The sequence below is a fragment of the Lipomyces tetrasporus genome, assembly GCF_029532465.1.
Source record: "Lipomyces tetrasporus strain NRRL Y-64009 chromosome Unknown POJ06scaffold_4, whole genome shotgun sequence".
In the NCBI taxonomy this organism is placed as follows: domain Eukaryota; kingdom Fungi; phylum Ascomycota; class Lipomycetes; order Lipomycetales; family Lipomycetaceae; genus Lipomyces; species Lipomyces tetrasporus.
The window spans coordinates 199,620-218,413 of NW_026611599.1; the positions used below are offsets into that span (position 1 = coordinate 199,620).

Consider the following 18,794-nt stretch of genomic DNA (forward strand, 5'->3'; position numbering starts at 1 on the left):
CATCAAACCCTACAAGTGCCCAACTAGCCGTGCCAGCTGATAGTTACGCGAGGAGGTCATATACTTTTAAGTTGCGATGCTGATCATTTGACCATAGATATGGTCATAGATGCGACTCCGGCGGTCGTCGGATAAACGATGAAGCGGCGTCGCTTTAATTGTTGGGCGAGCCATAATTTCCGAGCCTCCAATGTGGGGCCCCGGACACGCTAGAACGGACCGGGTAACCCATGGGGGGCCATAAGCTATTCAGCCACCGCAACAGCGCGAGTGGGAAAGCTGTTTCTAGGGTAATCTGCGTGGGCAGCAAGAGTGCGATGGTGAAACAGTCCCCCCACAGGCTTTCATCGCCCCCTCGGCCGTAAATCGCCTTGCGACAGTCACGGCTCCCCACTCACCTCCAGTCCGCGGGCAGGCACCACTAACCCCGGACTGCCCCGGATAATCTCAATCTCGCTTCTCGGAGTCCCCAAATGTCGCACTTCCTACCCGACGCATCCGTGGACTCTCCGCACGCCTCGTCCAGTCGATCGCGCTATATATCTTCCTCGTCCTCCCGGTCTCTGACGGCCATCATCACACACGTCGACAGGCCCCAGACTCTACACTACCAGAGACCAGCAATGTTTAATTACCGACTCTACTTGACGGCAGCGACGGCCTGCGTTGGTGGCCTCCTCTTTGGTTATGAGTAAGTATAACTATGGTTTCGAGGATTTGTTCCAGAATTTTAACGGTCGCAGCACCGGTTTCATTGGCTCGGCGGTCCAGATTGAATCCTTCCAGCGCGACTTTGGCCTGAACTCCTCCAACATGGCAAATGTCACGGGTAACATTGTTGCCACCTTGCAGGCCGGCTGTTTCTTCGGCACAATCTTCATGGCCTTCTTCACAGCTCGGTTCGGTCGTCGTTGGGGTATGGCTATAGCCTCGCTCGTGTTCAATATTGGTGCCGTTCTCCAGGTCATCACCACTCATGATATCAACCTCCTTTACGTTGGTCGTGCTGTGTCCGGTCTCGGTGTCGGTGCTGCGTCGATGCTTACTCCTACATATCTTTCCGAAGTCGCACCCCGAAGAATTCGAGGAAAGCTTGGTACTGCCTATGGTTTCTCCATCTTTTTCGGTATTATGCTTTCATATTGGATTGACTATGGCTGCGAGCGGGGACTTTCCCCGGAGGGCCATGATCAGTGGAGAGTAAGCATAACTTTGACTTTAGGAATTATGTTCCGGAATTCTAACGGTCGCAGGTCCCTATGGGTCTTCAGCTTGTTCCTGGTGCGTTGTTGTTCGTTGGTGCCATCGTCATTAAAGAGTCTCCTCGATGGCTCGTCAAGCGCGGCAACCGCGAGATGGCCCTCAACAACTTGTGCTATATGCGCATGGCTCATCCAGAGGACGCGGAGCTCCAGCAGGAGTATCAGGATATTTGCATTTCTATCGATGAAGAACTCCGTGTCTCTCATGGTGCAACGATATCCGAAATGTTCCTTCCTCAGTACCGCATTCGTGTCTTGATCGGTTTCGTGATTATGGTTGCCCAGCAGTTCTCCGGCACCAACGCGCTTACATACTATGCTCCTCTTCTTTTCCAAAAAATTGGCCTCAACGGTACCTCCTCCTCGCTCTTCGCTACCGGTGTCTACGGCATTGTCAAGACCGTCTTCTCGATGCTGTTCCTACTTTTCCTGGCTGAGCGTGCCGGTCGTCGTCTCCCAATGTTCGTCGGCGCCATCTGTATGGCCACAGCCATGCTCATCATCGGCATTGTTCTCGCCTGTAAGCCTCCTGCTGCTGATGCCTCCTCGCCTTCACCCGCCTCGATCGGAATGATCGTCATGGTCTACATCTTCTGTGTTGCTTACTCGATGTCATGGGGACCTGTGCCATTCACCTATGTCTCTGAAATTTATCCCAACCGCATTCGTGAGTACTGTGTCGCGATGGGGCTCGCGACCCAGTGGGCTTTCAACTATTGCGTTTCACGCATCGTCCCTGTCGCGATGGAGAGCATCGGCTGGCGAACCTTCCTCATGTTCGGCATTTTGAACGCCTCAATAGCCGTCTTCGTCTTCTTCGTCGTTCGTGAGACCTCCGGTGTGGCGCTCGAGCATATGGATAACCTCTTCAGCACTGGTTTCTTCATGAAGCCAAAGCAGTGGAACTTGCGCAAGCCAATTCTTATCGACAACGGCGATGTCGCTGGGGTTGCTGACCTGGAGCTAGACGCGAAGAACGTCCACGGCACTCACATGGAGGATGTCGAGAGCCAAAGAAGCAGCTTGAGCTCGAACCGGAACTGACCTGCCTCTTTGCGGTTTCTGTTTGATAAAATGTAGACGGTTGCGCGTGATTTGTTTGCTGGTTCGGTTCAGGGTATTTGCATTGTGTAGTATATTACACTGTTGGTTACGGCTGGTTATGTTGTAAATTTGATGTTATCGCATTGGTTAGATTTTGGCGACAATGGAAATATTGGACAATGTCTTTGTTTATCAAGTCTATTATGTTCTTTTTTCATGCAGATCGAACTATCTGGCTTATCTCGGAAAGTTCGGAATGCGGCTATCCGACTATGCTAGTCGTATGGAACTGGATCAAGCACCAAAGCAATGAGTCTCTTCATCATTCCACTCGTAGTTTCAAACTAGCGTTGGTTCCCGTGCTCATTCCTGCCTCCGTTTTCACGTAGCCGCAGGTTCGGTTCTTAAGTAGTAGAGCTTGGCTGTGCGTTGCGTCACCCGTGAAAACAGTGGTGGGTGCCCCCAGTCGGGGTTGAAGTTGAGATTTGATTGGCGTTCTGCTAGAAATGCAACCGTCGCTTGGCGATATCGTTTGGCGATATCGTCGGCCACTGTGGCGGGGGACGAAGTGACAGCTCATGCGGAAGTGGGAATAATTTCCCCAGACGAACCGCGACTCTCGGTCTAAACTGTGTTACCTATCTAAATTGACTGCAGGCGAAGCATGCGCATCATTTGGTATTACGTCACGCAATGAGTGCGTTGCTCGCGCCGGATAGTGCCATTTTTGGATGCTCAAGTCAGAAGTTGATGAGTGAATTAAGACTGTACAACATATATCGGAGATGCCCGTCTGTTAATAATGACCCCGTTACATCTCTGGAGGTCCAACCCTCATCCTATACTACTCCCCTGAAGTATCCACTTCCACACTTAATCAGTTAGTAACTCACCGACATAGGACATATACATCCATGTTCGAGATATCATAGAGGCTCATCTTTGTCTGACAGGGTATTCCAAGTCCGGCCGTAAAGGCAAGGCATGACCATATAATGCGACATTGATTGTCTCGCAAAATGACAGACCAGCGAGAATAGTTGTCGTTCTTAATAGCTTGAACAGTGGCATGTCGCCGTCCGTCAATAGCATGAAACGGCGTCATCATGACACATTGTAGCTGGGCTGCGACTGTCAACGCAATCACAATCTCTTCCAGTAGCAGCCACAGTCCCTTCAATATGACTGGACGCGCACTATGACAAATAACTTCGATAGCCATCAAATGAATGGAATTTGTTACCGTCGTCCCAGTGCTGCATATTTCGTTGTTCGCTTATCGGTGCTGAGTTTGTTTCTCGCTGACAGACCTCTCCCGACAATGCAATTGCGGGGCAAATATGAAATGGGTAGATAATTAATCTTTCTGGGACCCATGGCTGGGTCAGTCGCCAGGCACGACGCGCTCTTGACAACTGTAGGCGGATCACGTGCCGCTAGCTTGGTCATCTCCGCGATGTCAACCAACCGCATATTCGACTCGGGTGTATATCAATATCGATTCAAATGGTAAGAATCATATTAGCACTGTTTATAGGTACGGCCCATGAAATACTGACGACATACAAAGCACAGTGTAAAGCGAGAGCGGGCGTCTGCCAAGGCGAGGGAAGAAAAGCGTCGTCGAGAAGCTGGCAAGATTGTCGAGTATAAAGCGTTGGTAGATAAGGTCCTGGGTTCAGTAAGTCCAAGTTTGTTCAGTATTCTTTCTTGAGCTAGCTACGAACGTAAGGACAGTCGCTAACGGTTAACAGCGCAAAAATCAAGATTATACCCCTGGCACCCTCGATCTAACCACCACACTTCTTAAGCAAAATCCAGAATACTATACGGTCTGGAACTACCGCCGGGAAATCCTGACCTCGATTTTCAAATCGCAAACCGCAGACGCAATTCAGTCCCATATCGACAATGAACTGCAATTCCTCTTCGCTCGACTTGTCGAATTCCCTAAATGCTACTGGATTTGGAATCACCGCCAATGGTGTCTGCAAACTGCCCCCTCGCCATCCTGGAAGTTTGAACTCGGATTAGTGACTAAAATGCTTGATCGTGATGCACGCAATTTCCATGGATGGCGATATAGACGGTACGTTGTCCAACGCATGGAGATGGCAACCGGCAAAAGCATGGTCCGTCCCGAATTCGACTACACAACTGTGAAAATCAACTCCAACTTCTCGAATTTCTCGGCATGGCATAATAGAACGAAGTTGATTCCGCGGTTGCTCAATGAAGAGCCAGAGATCGATGCGAGGGAGCTTTTGGACAAGGAGATTTATTTGATTACGCAGGCGATATACACTGATCCTGATGATCAGAGCGTGTGGCTATATCATAGGTGGTTGATGACGTCGGATGACATTGTTAAACTGAGTCGTGACGAGCGCATTGGTTTGCTGGAGAAGGAGATTAAGTCGATCCATGACTTGCTAGAGATCGAACCGGATAGTAAATGTAAGCTTGGTTCCTGTTTACTGGCGATTAATTGGCTGACAATATCAGGGTGTTTGCAATCACTAGCTTTTTACAAAGGACTGCTCGCGACATTAGCGGGCCAGAAAGTTGACTCGTCGGTAGCGGGTTATTTGGACAAATTGCAAGATATCGACCCGATGCGCAAGAAGCGTTACGAAGACTGGAAAGAGCTTCTGTAGATCAGTCATAGAATATTCATTAATACATTAGAACCATCCTGAACTCCTGCTGCTCCATTACAATGATTCATAAACAAAGTCGTTCGACTAAAATTCATCGATTTTTATGACAATCTTGCCGTGCGCTGAACCGCTTTGCAGTTTGTCCAGCGCCTCCTGGTAGTTATCCCACCCAAGCACTGAGTCAATCAGGATCCTTACACGTTGCTGCTCATATAGCTCCAAAGCCAACTTCAGTGTTTCCACATTTGGCACGGCTCCCTCGACTTTATACCGAGGACCCCTGACCGCGCCAACCAACGTCTTCCCTAGACTCGAGGATGACAAAAACGACACGCCTTCAGGGTGATCTTTATCGCCAACTGTAGTCACGTACCAACCCGTCTTGGGGGGTGTCAAGTCCTTCAGCCGTTCCATTATTATCGGAGTCGTGCCGACAGTGTCGACCACGAGATCAAAATGCATGCTCTCGCCTGCGGTGGCTAAAACCGCGTCGACGAGATCCCGCTCGTCTACACGGGTATAATCCACGACATCGTCGGCGCCCATGTACCGAGCCAGAACCTCGCTATCGCCTGCAGAGCAAGTTGCCACGACACGTTGCACCATGAAATGCTTCTTTGCCAACTGTATCGCAAATAGTCCGATACTGGTCGTGCCGCCAAATACACATACTGTAGAAGAAGGCGTTAATGGCGCATTCTTTAGACACTGATACGCCAGGCTGAAACTTAGCGGAAACGCTGCAGCTTCAAGTGTCGGCAGAATCTCCGGTTTACGAATGACAGCATCTCTGGCGGGATTAAGAAGGACATGAGACGCCAGCGTGCCAGAACCGTACTTCATTCGTTAGAACTTTATTTCGCACACTGTCTAAATCAAGACATACCGGATGGTAGTACATTCCACAAACCTCGTCTCCCACTTTCCACTTCCCTTCGTGGTTACCCCCCACATAAGTTACCACTCCAGCAAAATCCCGGCCGAGACCCTTCTCACCTGGCTTAGCCCACAGCATCTGTGTGTTCCAAATAGCAATATCGCATGAGCTTAGCGTTGATGCTGTCACTTGGATTAGGATTTGGTTCGTTGGAATCGGGAGTGGGACAGTATCGTATGTCCAGTGTGGGTGCGAGCCGGGATAAGTGAACGTTAGGGACCGCGTCGCAACACTGGCAGGTCGCACCATCGTGTGTGAATTTGAATTTTAATGAAATAGAAATATATCGTAGGGACGTTTATCCTAAGTACTAGTCATTATATATTAGCAATGGCGCGAGTGGAGATCAACAATTATATAGCTGATGCTTGGCAAGCGGGACCCTATAAAGCTCACGCGCGCGGAAGACACGGAAAGCGGGACTATGGTACTGGCACGTCCGCGGGCGACGGAACGTTAGGACTATGCCGTAAGACAGCGCCATCAGATATCGCGCTGCCTAACAATGTTCACTCTACCAATCGCATTGTGCCACATTATGAGTAATTCAGTTCCAACATAATACACAAATAAAGAACTAGTAATAACGACCGACAATAGCACTTTTAATAACACAACCCGACCCCTGAATACCTAGTCGTACACCCCGTTCAAAAATCCAAGAAAATGGCACTATTCAGTCATGTACGCCATTAAATCAAAAACACCGATGCAGACTCCCATTTAAGATGACCAATAATGACAATACCGTGACAAGCAATCATACAACATTTAAAACTACTAAACACGAGAAGTGCTGAGAATACTATATCTGATCGAATGTAACAAGATGCCTCTATTCCAACAGGAATGGCAACGCACTATCAGCGGAACGAAACCAGAAGATTGGCAGCGATAGATTATATCGGTAATCGATGCACTTAAGCTGATACAGAAACTGGCTGCGAGCCTGATTCAGTAGCGACGCTTTCCAAATCCTCCTACGCCATCAAGTCAGCTTGGACCTCCTCAAGCAAATTCGCATCAATCTGTTACCAACTTACGGGCTCAAAAATGACTTGAATCATTAGACTGCAGCTAGGACAAACTGCCACATCAGAACCATCCATCAAATCCAGCAGCGAAATCTGAAACTTGTCGCCACAAGGACACGGGTAAGTGTAAATTTGTAGATCCGGATCGAAGAGCATGTCTTCAATCTCTACTTGGTCATAAATACTCATTTGGTCTTTTCTGAATCCTTTCTTATCTCCGCTGTACTGAATTTAATACGACGTTTGATGAGAATTCATGCTAAATACAAATTTGTTATTCGACAGCATTGGGTTGGGGCTTCTCTTTAGGATCCTCTATTAGGGCTACTAACGTATTCAGGGCTCATTATGTGTGGCAAGGGTTGCCGCCAAAAAGCAGTCACGCACCTCCAGCTAGCAAACGCGTCACATCTCGAAGGTTGGAACTTCGACTCAGGGCAGGCCATACCATCAAAAGTAGTGCGCTTCGTCTTGTCCGTCCCCTGTCCATACTTGCCAGCACCCAACCGCTCTTTCTCGACAACGCCAAAAGGTATGTGCTCTCTTATAAAATTGGGTGCAATCACAGATATATCGGAAATACTAGATCAGCATTATTTTATCCGTTGGTTTTTATAATTGGATTGGGTCGTCTAACTAGTGATCTCTGCAGAGCAACTTCGACATGGGTATCTCCCGAGATTCGCGCCACAAGCGCTCGCACACCGGTGCTAAGCGTGCCTCCTACCGCAAGAAGCGGAAATTCGAGTTGGGCCGTCAGCCTGCCAACACTCGTATCGGTACGTTTTATTCAGCCCGTCCGTTGTTGTAGTTGGACCCATGACTGCCCGTTATGCAGACATGGATGTGTTGGTTCGCACTCTGACATGGGCGACGCAACATTATGTGTTCACAAATTGCTTACGATTTTTACTGTACAGGACCCAAGCGCATTCACACTGTTCGCACCCGAGGTGGCAATACTAAGTTCCGTGCTCTCCGTATCGAGTCAGGTAACTACTCATGGGGCTCTGAGGGTATCGCTCGCAAGACCCGTATCTTGGGCGTGGCTTTCCACCCCTCCAACAACGAACTTATCCGTACCAACACTCTCACCAAGGCTGCTATTGTTCAGATCGATGCTACTCCATTCCGCCAATGGTACGAGACTCAATACGGCCAGACTCTCGGCAAGAAGAAGGGAAAGAAGACTCAGGAGGAAGCCACCGAGAAGCGGTCAAGCAAGCTTGAGCGCAAACTCGCTGCCAGACAGAGCCTTGCCAAAGTTGAGCCTGCCATTGAATCTCAATTCGGTGCTGGTCGACTCTACGCTTGTGTTTCGTCACGCCCAGGACAGAGTGGTCGTGTTGATGGTTATATTCTTGAGGGCGAGGAGTTGGCGTTCTACATCCGCAGAATGCAAGCGAGGAAGTAAAGGAAACAAAGTATGTGGGTTATAGGGTTGTTTCATATTTTCCCGGCATCTATTGTACTATGTGCGCTTGTAATTATTCCTTAGTTTCCATCAAATAAAAGTTTACGATGAATAGTATTCTCGTCGTCCATCAATATTGCATTGCTGGTGATAGGAACATAACGGCTATATAAAATAGTATATCTTCTCTTGTCCAGTACATTTATTTCTTCCTTCGCTTCAGTTCTGGAATTGACGCCACGGTATTGCCGTTTTGCCCTCTTCTCTCCGCACCCCTGAACATGGCTATAAGCGTCTCTGTTTCCTTCTGCATTTCCCTACTCCACGCGCCAATGTCAGAGTCCCATCTATTGTACATAACCGCATTTGCAAACATCTTCATGATCTCCCGTTCAAGTTCGCTGGAGGTCTGTATCCGCCCTTCCTTAACTATACTCTTTATTGTTCTAAGATCTGTGGGTTCATACACGAGATCATGGTAGTCAGGTGCGTCATTTTCATTAACTGGGCTAGTAAAGAAAGAAGCAGATTTGTTTGACGAAATGTTCGCCAAAAGAGGAGCAACAAGAGTCTGAAATTTGCGGTTTGTCGGTCGCGGCGTGTGGCCTCCTGGAGTTGCTGGACTGCTTTTGTTCTCTGCCATCTGAGGAGACGACTCAGTATTTGCAATAGAATATCGACGCTTGTGTTGGCCACGCAGAGATCGCGGAGCTGTCTCATCCTCCTCTCCGTCGGCCTCCTCGCCCTCTTCCTCTTCGACTTCCTCCTCGTGCTCATGTAGCTGCTCTTCCTGTTGGCCCACATTTCCTTGCTCCACAATTTTCTCTCGCATTTCGTTTTCAACTTCCGTCTCAACTTTGTCATGCTGAAGAGGCTCTGGTTCCAGCTCGTTCTCCTCCGGACCACTAGCATCAGGCTCCGGCTCTGGTTTTCGCAACCCACGTTTGCGCGGCCGCCCTGGGCCCTTTCGTACAGGTTCGGATGGTGGTTCCAGAGAAGTCTCGTGTTCGACTTCGGGCCTCGATCCTTCCGTAGCTTGCTCTAACTCTTGCTCTGCCTCTTGAAGTTGCCTTTCGTTCATCTCATCTTTCAGTGTCTCCGCTTGTTTCTTGGCAGCATCGGGGATAGTCTCCGCTGGTGAACCCGTTACTTGGAGATCACCTTGTCCTGGTTTCTCAACTACGCCTTCACCTGATCGGCCGTCCTCGTGTCCCTGCATCATGGCAGGTTCTGTAATATTCAAATCCACAATAACCTCCGCAGGCGCAATAACCTCACTATCAACAAATTGGCCGCCAGTGGTAGGTGCCGCTGTCTCTCCAGAAACCTGCATTACTTCACGCTCGTCGACCTCCGAATCCGGAATCTCCACATCTTCCATCGTCGCAGGCGCATATTCGTCACCGATAGCATTTATCGCTGGCATTCCAATCTCTTCGACCAACTTTGGTGGCTCAGCCGATTGGGCACGTGACGCTCCTGTCTCAGATATTTCGGTAGCTTCAGGCGAGATCGTTCGCTCCATATCTTCGCGTTCTCCTTGCTCGAAACCCACGATGTCATTGATGTCCGTAGACCGCACGTGGGCGGGCAAACGCTGTGATGTAACTGGCCGAACACCGGCAGCATCATTCGGGACTAGGGGCGATACAGTTATTTCCACATCTTCCTTGTCAACTGACGGCCCTACGTTGGTGGTCCGTAGCAATCCATCGGGGAATTCTGTGCTAACTTCAGCCGACTTGGTATTGACATTTGCAGCACTAGATTCATCCATTCGCATTTCCTCTTCTGAAATTGCCGGCTCAGACACCTCACGCGTAGAATCCTTAACCTGACTTGCACCATCTGGAATGGATGGATGATCTTCGGTCGTGTCCAGCAGCATCGATACGGTAGATTCATTAGGTAGCGCAGTAGTCGAATCATCATTTTGGGCTTGCCAAATATGAAGGTCACTCTCCTGCGTCGCAGAGTCACCTGAAAACGCCTCAGAAGGAGGATTCGTTGACGGGATCATTGACTTCGACGTCGCTGTCTCCTGTGTAATCTCGATTGTCGCCTGCGAATCTATTTCCATAGTTTCCGGCTCCCGCTGTGGTCGCAGTGTTGACGAAGGTGATACTTCATCGGTGGGTTTCGAAACGAGGTCTTCGGCGGGCAAGTCAACTATGATATCTTTCATCTCCAGATCTTCCAAATTCGCAGACTCATCAGCTATCATGATGGACTCCGTACTCTGTTCAGGCCCTGACTCTCTCTGCTGTGTTGTGTCACCTGGATGCTTGCTAACTTCCTCTGCAACTGGCTTTTCGGGTTCAAAGTGATCTTCGTCTTCTTCGAGCTCATTCTGCTGATTCGCCACAATCTCCAAATCTTGTAGTCGACTATCCCATTCGCCTCTCCCAATTTCCTCAATTTCGCGGAGGTATTGTCTGTAATTGTACTCATCTTGCCGAATTTGGTCAATTAACTCCTTCCGATATCGAGAATGTAAAATATCCGTAAGCTTAATGACCGAAGGTGAAGCTGAATCAATATTAGTCAGGCAGAAATTTGCAAATAAACAATCTTCGCTCATACGATCTACTTCTGCGCCTATGCCCGTACTTGGTTGACGCACAAGGCCTTCCGCTTGTAGCATGTTATTGTAAAGCCCTTCGCATTCCTAAAGATGGTCAATATACACTCAACAATGGTTTCTATGGAGCCCCCGCCCTCTCATCAATAAACCATTCCGATTCACCAAAATTCAGACGAATGATCCCATACTTTGTCATTTATTGACTTTAGTCCCGCATCACGCAACAGCGGATGAGTGGCCAGTGACTTTGCAATTAATGGGAATGACGAGTCTCCTTCTTTATGCACAAACTGGACCAGCAATAGTCGCTGGAGACTAGATGCCAACGAAGACATTGTATTATTATCACCGGGACATATGGTCGAAAAGACTGCTCGTCGGAGATTGCGTATTTGGGGAGATCATCAGGAAGTCACTGCCTGAGTTCGCTGCGGCTCTTCTCTTCACGCTTTGTTTGAATTCCCGACGGCTGGTGACTACGCCGCAACACAATTCCATCGCCTATCTCCAAAAGCAAGCTGTTTGTCGAAAAAGAGTTATCGCTGTATACAGAGTGCAATCAGCTCGGACTACACAGAAGGCGCTGCATGCCGTCGGCAACCTTCGCACTCAACACGCTCCCTGCGAACAGCGGATCCCCGTTCTACGACTTCCCGCAAGTTCTACAAACACCGTCAGGATTAGCCCTCATTGAAATCCAAGGGACGCTGAACACCGGCCAGTCATCCGCAGATGGCACTCCATCAGAAATTGGAAGGCTTACGTTTGATGGCGAGACGGCGTGGTTATGGATCGGGGACTATCAGAGGATGGAAGGCACAATTGTCGATTTGAGCCCGCCATTCGGCGTTCTACGGCGCGTTACGAGGCAGGAATCGGAGAAGCAGGAGGAGAATGGCAGTCCGGATGGAACTGCTGTGGAGATTGTCGAAGTCATTAGGAAGAAGATTTTGTTTACTTCACGGCCAGAGCCTGTAGTAAATCAGAAGCTGAGATAAACCTCCCAATATTGCAGTAAGGTCCCGCTTAAAGACTCAAAATGGAAATTCGAGTAGTGTACGATATATTTTGTGCGATAGTTCTTCAATTAGGGTAGCGGTGCATGAGAATAATAGATTTGATTGGTTAATGCTACAGTAGATCAGTATCTAAAATGTCTGGGATCACGCCCGAAACTCCCCCTATAACCAAATCTGCACGTAACCTTCGATACACGCAGTATGCATTACTCCTAAATAAACAATTAGATACTTTCAAGCCGTAAAATTTTCTAGTGTACAAATTTCAACCGAAGAGTGAATCAGAAAAAATGGCAATAACTAGTGTGTGTCCGCAAATGCAAAGCATTGGTACAGGTCTGTGAAAGGTTTTTCATCATGTGACAGGAAGAAGTATGCTAATAAATGTAAAGTAGACTAATGCTTACCGTTTCAAACAACCTAATTCTTCAAAAATGAATCCATTCTCGTCTGTTTGGAATCATACTTAACCCCACTAAGAGTCTTAGAAACTTTCATCTTGACATCAGCCAAGTGAAATTTGACATTGAGATGTGAGGAGACCAGTTGTTTGTTGACTGCGTCAATCTCCAGTAAGTGATACGCAGCATTGGACAGAAAGGCACCATTTGTACAGAGGCCATCATCACTGAAATCCTTAAGGATCACTCTCAGCAAATAGTCCAACGTAATGCCGTGAGAAACCACAACTATGCAGTCGATGTGTTCAACCTGAAAAATCTGCTTCTTCAAAACCTCCAAATAAAACGTTTCAACCCTCCTGGCGACGAGAGAATATGGCTCGTCGCCGACACCCTCATTGTGCTTAACTCTATATGACTTGCCCTCCAAACTACCAAAGTGCCTTTCCACAATCAGATCGGACAACTCCAGTTCAGTCGACGGACATCGGCTCAAGATCGCTGACGCAGTGCGACACGCTCTTAATTGGGGCGACGAGTACAAGTTCCGCAGACTCAAGCCATCAAATACATTAGCCAATTCGTTCGCCTGAAGCATCCCCAACTCGGTCAAGTCGACATCTCTTCCTGAACCGCCATAAATGTGCCGATAATTGTCGGTAGATTCTACATCCGCATTAGTCTCTCAATCTGCCGACAAAATCGGTCAACATCACCGCAAGGAAAGAGTCATTACCAGCATGACGAACGAGATAAACTTTCATGCAAAATACGATTTACTAACGAGCCTAATATGTTGCTAATATTCGGCGGGTACGACTTCCGCCACGGTACAAAAGAGTGACAGAAAAAATTGTGGCGGGCACGCGTTTTAAGTTAGAAGGCAAAAATATCAACTTGCCATCTACGAAATATCAACTTGAGAGTATAAGTGGGCGGTCCCGCGGGATGATGATATCTTAGTGTCACGTACCCCCCAAATTCCACTAAGGGCTCAAATTATTACTTATACAGCGAAACTAGCTCAATGAGTATTTTGCATTTGGCAAGTCACCCATTATAAGACTCACAGGCCAACCACAAGCAGTTCCTAATTACTTTTGTATCTGGTCAATTGGTATCGAGTATATAAGAAAAATGACTATCGCAAATGGCACCGATTCGGCGGCCAAGACGTTAGTGATGGAGAATGTCAGTTGTTTCTTTGTTCTTGTGTCGTCGATTGTGGAGACAAATTAAGACTAACTCCAGCTCTTAGACTGAAAAGCGAGACGCACTTATCGCTGCGGAGAAGAAATTCCAGAGGAAGTGGGCCGAAGAGAAAATCTTCGAGATCAACCCGCCTGCTATTGACGAAACCTCAATTACCGATCCGGACGAACTTCGCCAAAACTACCCCAAATTCTTTGGCACCATGGCCTACCCTTACATGAACGGTGTCCTTCACGCTGGTCACTCATTCACTATGAGTAAGGTCGAGTTTCAGACTGGCTACGAGAGAATGTTGGGCAAGCGGGCATTGTTTCCTCTCGGGTTCCACTGCACTGGTATGCCAATTAAGGTGAGTGGGGAGCCTGCAGCGTGATATTGATGGAAAGATGCTAACTATTTATTAGGCTTGTGCCGACAAGCTTATCCGTGAGATTGAAATGTTCGGTCCCAATTTCGAAAACGCGCCCACCGAAGAGGATGCAGAGCCAGGACCAACCGCCGTTCCTGTCATCAATGCCAAAGCTGATCCTACAACATTCCGAGCCAACAAGTCAAAGGCTGCTGCGAAGAAGGGCCGCGGAAAGTTCCAGTACGAAATCATGTTGCAGCTTGGAATTCCTCGGGAAGAAGTTAAGAAGTTTGCCGACCCATATTACTGGCTCGAGTTCTTCCCACCTAAGTGCAAAGAAGACTGCGACAGTTTTGGTGCGCGAATTGACTGGCGTCGAAGTATGGTCACTACTGACGCCAATCCGTACTACGACGCGTTTGTGAGGTGGCAGATGAGGAGCCTCAAGTCATTGAGCAAGGTGAAGTTTGGTTTGAGGTACACCATATATTCTGCTAAGGACGGTCAGCCATGTATGGATCACGACCGACAAAGTGGAGAGGGTGTGAACCCGCAGGATTACACAGGTATTAAGATCCAGGTCTTGGAATGGCCGGCATCGGCGAGGTCCGTCCTTGATAAGGCTGGCCTCGAAATTGAGGGCAAGAAAGTTTCTTTGATTGCTGCCACACTCCGTCCCGAGACTATGTACGGCCAGACGTGCTGCTTTGTCAGCCCCAATATCACATACGGCTTGTATGAGATTTCCTCTACCGAAATATATGTCTGCACTGCGCGTGCCGCGAAGAACATGTCGTTCCAGAAGATCACTCCGGTTCGCGGAGAGGCTAATCTTTTAGCGGAGATTTCCGGCAAGGATATCATTGGTGCCAAGATCCACGCCCCGTTGAGCGTCTATCCCGAAGTCCGAGTGCTTCCCATGGATACCATCCTGGCTTCAAAGGGTACCGGCGTTGTCACTTCTGTGCCTTCCGATTCTCCGGACGATTATGCTACGGTGGTTGAATTGGCTAAGAAGGCGGATTACTACGGTATCGAGAAAGAATGGGCGTCACTTGACCCTATTCCTATCATCACTACTCCTACTTATGGAGATCTCACCGCAGTTGCACTTGTCAAGGAGTTGAAGATCCAGTCCCCTAAAGATAAGGAATTGTTAGCTAAGGCCAAGGAGATTGCCTACAAGGATGCTTTCTATCAGGGTACCATGTTGATCGGTGCTTACAAAGGCGAGAAGGTCGAGATTGCCAAGAATAAGGTGAAGAACGACTTAGTTGCTGCTGGTGATGCTTTCGTCTACGATGAGCCGGAGTCTTTGGTTATTTCCCGAAGTGGCGACGAGTGCGTTGTGTCGTTGGAAGACCAGTGGTATATCGACTACGGCGAGGAAGAATGGAAGAAGGAGACCTATGGATTGCTTGAACACATGAACACCTTCAGCATTGAGTCCCGACACGCGTTCGAATCGGTTTTGGATTGGCTTAACAACTGGGCTTGTGCTCGTTCGTACGGTCTTGGGACCCGTCTCCCGTGGGATCCACAGTACCTCGTTGAAAGTTTGTCAGATTCGACTGTGTATATGGCTTACTACACCATTGCTCACCATTTGCATTCCGACATATTTGGGAAGACTAAGGGTTTGGCGAATGCTAGCCCCAGCGAAATGACCGATGAAGTTTTTGACTATATCTTTACCCGTGGCGATTATCCCAAGAGCACTACCATCGCTGAGGACAAGTTGAAAGCAATGAGGCGAGAATTTGAGTACTTCTACCCTCTTGATGTCAGAGTGTCTGGCAAGGACTTGATCAACAATCACTTGACTTTCTTCATGTACACCCATGTCGCGCTCTTCCCGGAAAAGTATTGGCCTCGTGGTGTCCGTACCAACGGTCATCTCATGCTCAATAATGAGAAGATGTCCAAGAGCACGGGTAACTTCATGACGTTGAATGAGATAGTCAAGAAATTTGGTGCCGATTGTGCTAGAATAGCTCTCGCCGATGCTGGAGATACTTTCGAAGATGCCAACTTTGACGAAAGCAACGCCAATGCTATGATTCTCCGCTTGTACACGATGCGGGAGTGGTGCGAAGATCAAGTTAAGAACATCGACGATCTCCGAACGGGTCCTAAGGATTCTTTCTTAGATCGGGCCTTCGAGAACGAAATGAACTTGCTTGTGGAAGCAACCAAAAAGAACTACGACAACGCCTTTTACAAGGCCGCGTTGAAGACCGGCTTGTTCGATTTCCAGGCTGCTCGGGATTACTACAGAGAAGCCACTTCGTACAATGTTGGCATGCACAAGGATCTCGTGTTGCGATACATTGAGCAGCAGGCATTGCTCTTGAATCCTATCGCCCCTCACTGGGCTGAGTACATATGGACAGAAGTCCTTAAGAGACCACAATCTGTTCAGTTCGCTGTCTTTCCTGAGGTTAGCCAGCCTGTTGACATTGGCCTTACTGCTGCGTTGGATTACGTGCGCGGTGTCGCGCGCTCGATTCGTGAGACTGAGGGTGCCAATATCAAGAAACAGAAGAAGGGCAAACCCACTACCTTCGATCCTAAGAAGCCTACCAAGTTGACCATTTACATTGCCCTCCAGTTTCCTGAATGGCAAGAAAAGTACCTCGACCTTGTCCGTGACGCTTTCGACAGTGTATGTTGTCTTCATTTTAGCACAGCTTCAAATTTCAAACTGACGATGCCATAGGTCTCCTTGAAATTCTCGCCTGATCTTACGGCCAACGCTCAAAAACTCGGTGACATGAAGCGATCTATGCCATTTGTCAATCACCTCAAGCATCGTCTAACTGGCGGCCAGGAATCTCCTGATGTTGTCTTCAATCGCAAGCTGATTTTCGACGAGGTTGAGACCGTCAAGGCCACCATCTCCGCGTTGCAGCGAGGAATCGGCAGTCAGAGTATTGAGGCGTTTGTCGTCAAGGAGGGCTCCTCCGTCGGTGTGAATATTCTTACCGGTGAGGAAGTTCCGGTAGCATATCCTAAGGAGGCTGAGGCTGCAGTTCCTGGTACTCCGGGACTTTCTCTTGTTAATGTTTAGGCTAAACTGGAAGGAAACAGAGTAGAAATATAGACTAAGGATACACATGGCGTGTTCTGACTTGTTTTATAAAGTGTTGGTAGGATATTGGTGTACGTTTCGAACGTACGAGTTTTGTGGTTAGAGACTAAATATCCGGTGGTCCACATGGTCCACATCATGCCATTTGTAGATTAATATTGCTTTAGTAAATTTCTCAATTTAATCAAATACGCCATAATGTCCCGAAATAAAATAATATCACAGAGGAACGTGAGTAAATAGGTAAGATACACTCTCACCATTATGCAATCTTCTTATACTCTGCTCGGTTTTGTTAGCGGCCAGTGACAACAAACACGTAAATTGAAGTACTGCGTACCTCAGCCAATGTAGGGCTAATGTCAATAGTATCCAGCTTCGGACAAACTTCCTTTTTATCGTCATGCGGCACAGTGTTAGTGCAAATAACCTTCGTAAGTTTGCTGTCCATGATTCTCTCAACCGCCTTTCCAGACAAAATACCGTGCGTAACAATAGCGATAACGCTAACGGCGCCATGAGTAGTAAGCGTCTCCGCTGCCTTAACCAACGTTCCGCAAGTATCCGCCATATCGTCCACTAAAATTGCTACCTTCCCCGCAACATCGCCGACGAGCACCATACGCGAGACCTCGTTTGCTCGTTGTCGCTCTTTGTGGATGAGTGCGAAGTTCAAGTCAAGTCGGTCCGCAAGTGCTGCGGCACGCTTCGCACCACCAGCGTCGGGCGAGACAATGACAGCATTGCCGTAGTCGACGTTCTCTCGGATGTACTTCAGGACCGACGGTTCACCATACAGGTTGTCGACTGGGACGTTGAAAAAGCCTTGGATCTGTGATGCGTGGAGATCCATGGTGATAACGTGATTGCAGCCAGCGGTTTGTAGCATATTGGCCATTAATTTGGCCGTGATAGGTGCCCGGGACTTGTCTTTCTTGTCTTGCCGAGCGTATGGGAAGTTGGGAATAACAGCGGTAATTCGTCGCGCGGACGCAGTCTTGCACGCGTTGATCATGATAAGAAGCTCCATAAGATTATCGTTGATCTCGCCGCAGCCGGTTTGTATAATGAAAACTGGGCGAAATGTTAGCTCGCAACTTCGACTTTGCTTCATATATTCTGGCAAGGCCCTACCATCTTCGTCTCGTACTGATTCACCAATGGTGACCGATGTCTCTTGATTTGAATATTGAAATACGGCAATCTTTGCTAGCTCAATCCCTAGACTAGTAGTGATACCGAGCATATATCGGGCACAAAAATGGGTCTTGAGCGCCAATGGCTATCCTCGACATGGGGCCCACTGCCAAGGTCCTTGTCTGCTCATCACGACCAATCTTTGGCCCGATAGCAGCCCAATATGAATCAGTACATGCCTAGCTTCGTGCAAATAGTATATAATATCTGACAAACGGGACAAAGAACGTACCGCATGCTAACAAGTCTGGCAAGCTCTGGATGGGAGTTTCCAGCTAGCAGTTTTATCGAATTCGACGACATGCTGAATTATTTCACTGGATCCGCCGTTAAGTTATGATAGTAAAAGTATAGCTAGCGGTCAAAGTATTTCGATAAAAACAAGACAAACGAACACGTCGTTTACAGGGAAAGAGTGGATGAGAGCAGAGCAGCTGCTTTGCGGTCGATGACAGCCCGCTTGGAGATTTTTGTGCAAGATTTTCTATGCGGCTCAAGATGTGAATATCGAACAACGTGGGGACATCGTATGGATGGGCTGGGCCAGCATGAACCCCACCGATGGATTATCGCAAGTACGATGGATACTT

The 18,794-nt window shown here is 48.2% G+C and overlaps 10 protein-coding genes across 10 annotated transcripts; 5 read left to right on the forward strand and 5 right to left on the reverse strand.

Annotated features, from left to right (window-relative positions):
- Positions 1 to 623: 623 nt before the first annotated feature.
- POJ06DRAFT_280894 (general substrate transporter) lies at positions 624 to 2,306 on the forward strand (the record flags this gene model as incomplete). Its single annotated transcript, XM_056189913.1, has 3 exons — positions 624 to 691; positions 744 to 1,200; positions 1,254 to 2,306. The coding sequence occupies 3 exons, from the start codon at positions 624 to 626 to the stop codon at positions 2,304 to 2,306; spliced, it is 1,578 nt and encodes a 525-aa protein (XP_056044348.1).
- Positions 2,307 to 3,755: 1,449 nt separating this feature from the next.
- POJ06DRAFT_274672 (uncharacterized protein) lies at positions 3,756 to 4,976 on the forward strand. Its single transcript, XM_056189627.1, has 4 exons — positions 3,756 to 3,815; positions 3,877 to 3,987; positions 4,061 to 4,763; positions 4,812 to 4,976. The coding sequence occupies exons 1-4, from the start codon at positions 3,813 to 3,815 to the stop codon at positions 4,961 to 4,963; spliced, it is 969 nt and encodes a 322-aa protein (XP_056044349.1). The 5' UTR covers positions 3,756 to 3,812; the 3' UTR covers positions 4,964 to 4,976.
- On the reverse strand, positions 4,977 to 6,341 carry POJ06DRAFT_249791 (uncharacterized protein). Its single transcript, XM_056187210.1, has 2 exons — positions 5,853 to 6,341; positions 4,977 to 5,803 (listed from the first exon to the last, which is right to left on the reverse strand). Exons 1-2 carry the CDS (start codon positions 6,150 to 6,152, stop codon positions 5,051 to 5,053), a joined length of 1,053 nt encoding a protein of 350 aa, XP_056044350.1. The 5' UTR covers positions 6,153 to 6,341; the 3' UTR covers positions 4,977 to 5,050.
- Positions 6,342 to 6,823: 482 nt separating this feature from the next.
- Positions 6,824 to 7,126, reverse strand: POJ06DRAFT_267070 (uncharacterized protein; the record flags this gene model as incomplete). The annotated part of the gene is made up of 2 exons (XM_056189208.1): positions 6,824 to 6,883; positions 6,947 to 7,126. 2 exons carry the CDS (start codon positions 7,124 to 7,126, stop codon positions 6,824 to 6,826), a joined length of 240 nt encoding a protein of 79 aa, XP_056044351.1.
- Positions 7,127 to 7,331: 205 nt separating this feature from the next.
- POJ06DRAFT_249795 (ribosomal protein S8e/ribosomal biogenesis NSA2) lies at positions 7,332 to 8,469 on the forward strand. Its single transcript, XM_056187211.1, has 3 exons — positions 7,332 to 7,469; positions 7,590 to 7,716; positions 7,858 to 8,469. Exons 2-3 carry the CDS (start codon positions 7,602 to 7,604, stop codon positions 8,349 to 8,351), a joined length of 609 nt encoding a protein of 202 aa, XP_056044352.1. The 5' UTR covers positions 7,332 to 7,469; positions 7,590 to 7,601; the 3' UTR covers positions 8,352 to 8,469.
- POJ06DRAFT_83880 (uncharacterized protein) lies at positions 8,465 to 11,346 on the reverse strand. The gene is made up of 2 exons (XM_056191637.1): positions 10,935 to 11,346; positions 8,465 to 10,880 (listed from the first exon to the last, which is right to left on the reverse strand). Exons 1-2 carry the CDS (start codon positions 10,993 to 10,995, stop codon positions 8,554 to 8,556), a joined length of 2,388 nt encoding a protein of 795 aa, XP_056044353.1. The 5' UTR covers positions 10,996 to 11,346; the 3' UTR covers positions 8,465 to 8,553.
- Positions 11,347 to 11,390: 44 nt separating this feature from the next.
- POJ06DRAFT_249801 (Ctf8-domain-containing protein) lies at positions 11,391 to 12,052 on the forward strand. Its single transcript, XM_056187212.1, has one exon. The coding sequence runs from the start codon at positions 11,523 to 11,525 to the stop codon at positions 11,931 to 11,933; it is 411 nt and encodes a 136-aa protein (XP_056044354.1). The 5' UTR covers positions 11,391 to 11,522; the 3' UTR covers positions 11,934 to 12,052.
- POJ06DRAFT_249802 (histidine phosphatase superfamily) lies at positions 12,053 to 13,269 on the reverse strand. Its single transcript, XM_056187213.1, has 2 exons — positions 13,092 to 13,269; positions 12,053 to 13,021 (listed from the first exon to the last, which is right to left on the reverse strand). Exons 1-2 carry the CDS (start codon positions 13,117 to 13,119, stop codon positions 12,375 to 12,377), a joined length of 675 nt encoding a protein of 224 aa, XP_056044355.1. The 5' UTR covers positions 13,120 to 13,269; the 3' UTR covers positions 12,053 to 12,374.
- Positions 13,270 to 13,380: 111 nt separating this feature from the next.
- POJ06DRAFT_208232 (uncharacterized protein) lies at positions 13,381 to 17,159 on the forward strand. The gene is made up of 4 exons (XM_056185401.1): positions 13,381 to 13,546; positions 13,614 to 13,916; positions 13,972 to 16,581; positions 16,636 to 17,159. Exons 1-4 carry the CDS (start codon positions 13,493 to 13,495, stop codon positions 16,984 to 16,986), a joined length of 3,318 nt encoding a protein of 1,105 aa, XP_056044356.1. The 5' UTR covers positions 13,381 to 13,492; the 3' UTR covers positions 16,987 to 17,159.
- On the reverse strand, positions 17,160 to 18,777 carry POJ06DRAFT_249808 (phosphoribosyltransferase-like protein). Its single transcript, XM_056187214.1, has 4 exons — positions 18,437 to 18,777; positions 18,142 to 18,233; positions 17,348 to 18,081; positions 17,160 to 17,289 (listed from the first exon to the last, which is right to left on the reverse strand). The coding sequence occupies exons 1-4, from the start codon at positions 18,505 to 18,507 to the stop codon at positions 17,227 to 17,229; spliced, it is 960 nt and encodes a 319-aa protein (XP_056044357.1). The 5' UTR covers positions 18,508 to 18,777; the 3' UTR covers positions 17,160 to 17,226.
- Positions 18,778 to 18,794: the final 17 nt, after the last annotated feature.

Coding starts and splice junctions, on each gene's coding strand:
- POJ06DRAFT_249791 (XM_056187210.1), bottom strand. CDS start 6,152: ATGGTGCGACCTGCCAGTGTTGCGACGCGGTCCCTAACGTTCACTTAT. Junction 5,804..5,852: donor GTGGAATGTACTACCATCCG/GTATGTCTTGAT, acceptor TAACGAATGAAG/TACGGTTCTGGCACGCTGGC.
- POJ06DRAFT_249808 (XM_056187214.1), bottom strand. CDS start 18,507: ATGTCGTCGAATTCGATAAAACTGCTAGCTGGAAACTCCCATCCAGAG. Junction 18,234..18,436: donor GCCAGACTTGTTAGCATGCG/GTACGTTCTTTG, acceptor TATCACTACTAG/TCTAGGGATTGAGCTAGCAA. Junction 18,082..18,141: donor ATCAGTACGAGACGAAGATG/GTAGGGCCTTGC, acceptor CATTTCGCCCAG/TTTTCATTATACAAACCGGC.
- POJ06DRAFT_274672 (XM_056189627.1), top strand. Junction 3,988..4,060: donor TAGATAAGGTCCTGGGTTCA/GTAAGTCCAAGT, acceptor AACGGTTAACAG/CGCAAAAATCAAGATTATAC. Junction 4,764..4,811: donor GATCGAACCGGATAGTAAAT/GTAAGCTTGGTT, acceptor TGACAATATCAG/GGTGTTTGCAATCACTAGCT.
- POJ06DRAFT_249802 (XM_056187213.1), bottom strand. CDS start 13,119: ATGAAAGTTTATCTCGTTCGTCATGCTG. Junction 13,022..13,091: donor TTATCTCGTTCGTCATGCTG/GTAATGACTCTT, acceptor ATGCGGATGTAG/AATCTACCGACAATTATCGG.
- POJ06DRAFT_249801 (XM_056187212.1), top strand. CDS start 11,523: ATGCCGTCGGCAACCTTCGCACTCAACACGCTCCCTGCGAACAGCGGA.
- POJ06DRAFT_83880 (XM_056191637.1), bottom strand. CDS start 10,995: ATGCTACAAGCGGAAGGCCTTGTGCGTCAACCAAGTACGGGCATAGGC. Junction 10,881..10,934: donor CATAGGCGCAGAAGTAGATC/GTATGAGCGAAG, acceptor ATATTGATTCAG/CTTCACCTTCGGTCATTAAG.
- POJ06DRAFT_249795 (XM_056187211.1), top strand. CDS start 7,602: ATGGGTATCTCCCGAGATTCGCGCCACAAGCGCTCGCACACCGGTGCT. Junction 7,717..7,857: donor GCCTGCCAACACTCGTATCG/GTACGTTTTATT, acceptor TTTACTGTACAG/GACCCAAGCGCATTCACACT.
- POJ06DRAFT_208232 (XM_056185401.1), top strand. CDS start 13,493: ATGACTATCGCAAATGGCACCGATTCGGCGGCCAAGACGTTAGTGATG. Junction 13,917..13,971: donor GCACTGGTATGCCAATTAAG/GTGAGTGGGGAG, acceptor ACTATTTATTAG/GCTTGTGCCGACAAGCTTAT. Junction 16,582..16,635: donor TCCGTGACGCTTTCGACAGT/GTATGTTGTCTT, acceptor ACGATGCCATAG/GTCTCCTTGAAATTCTCGCC.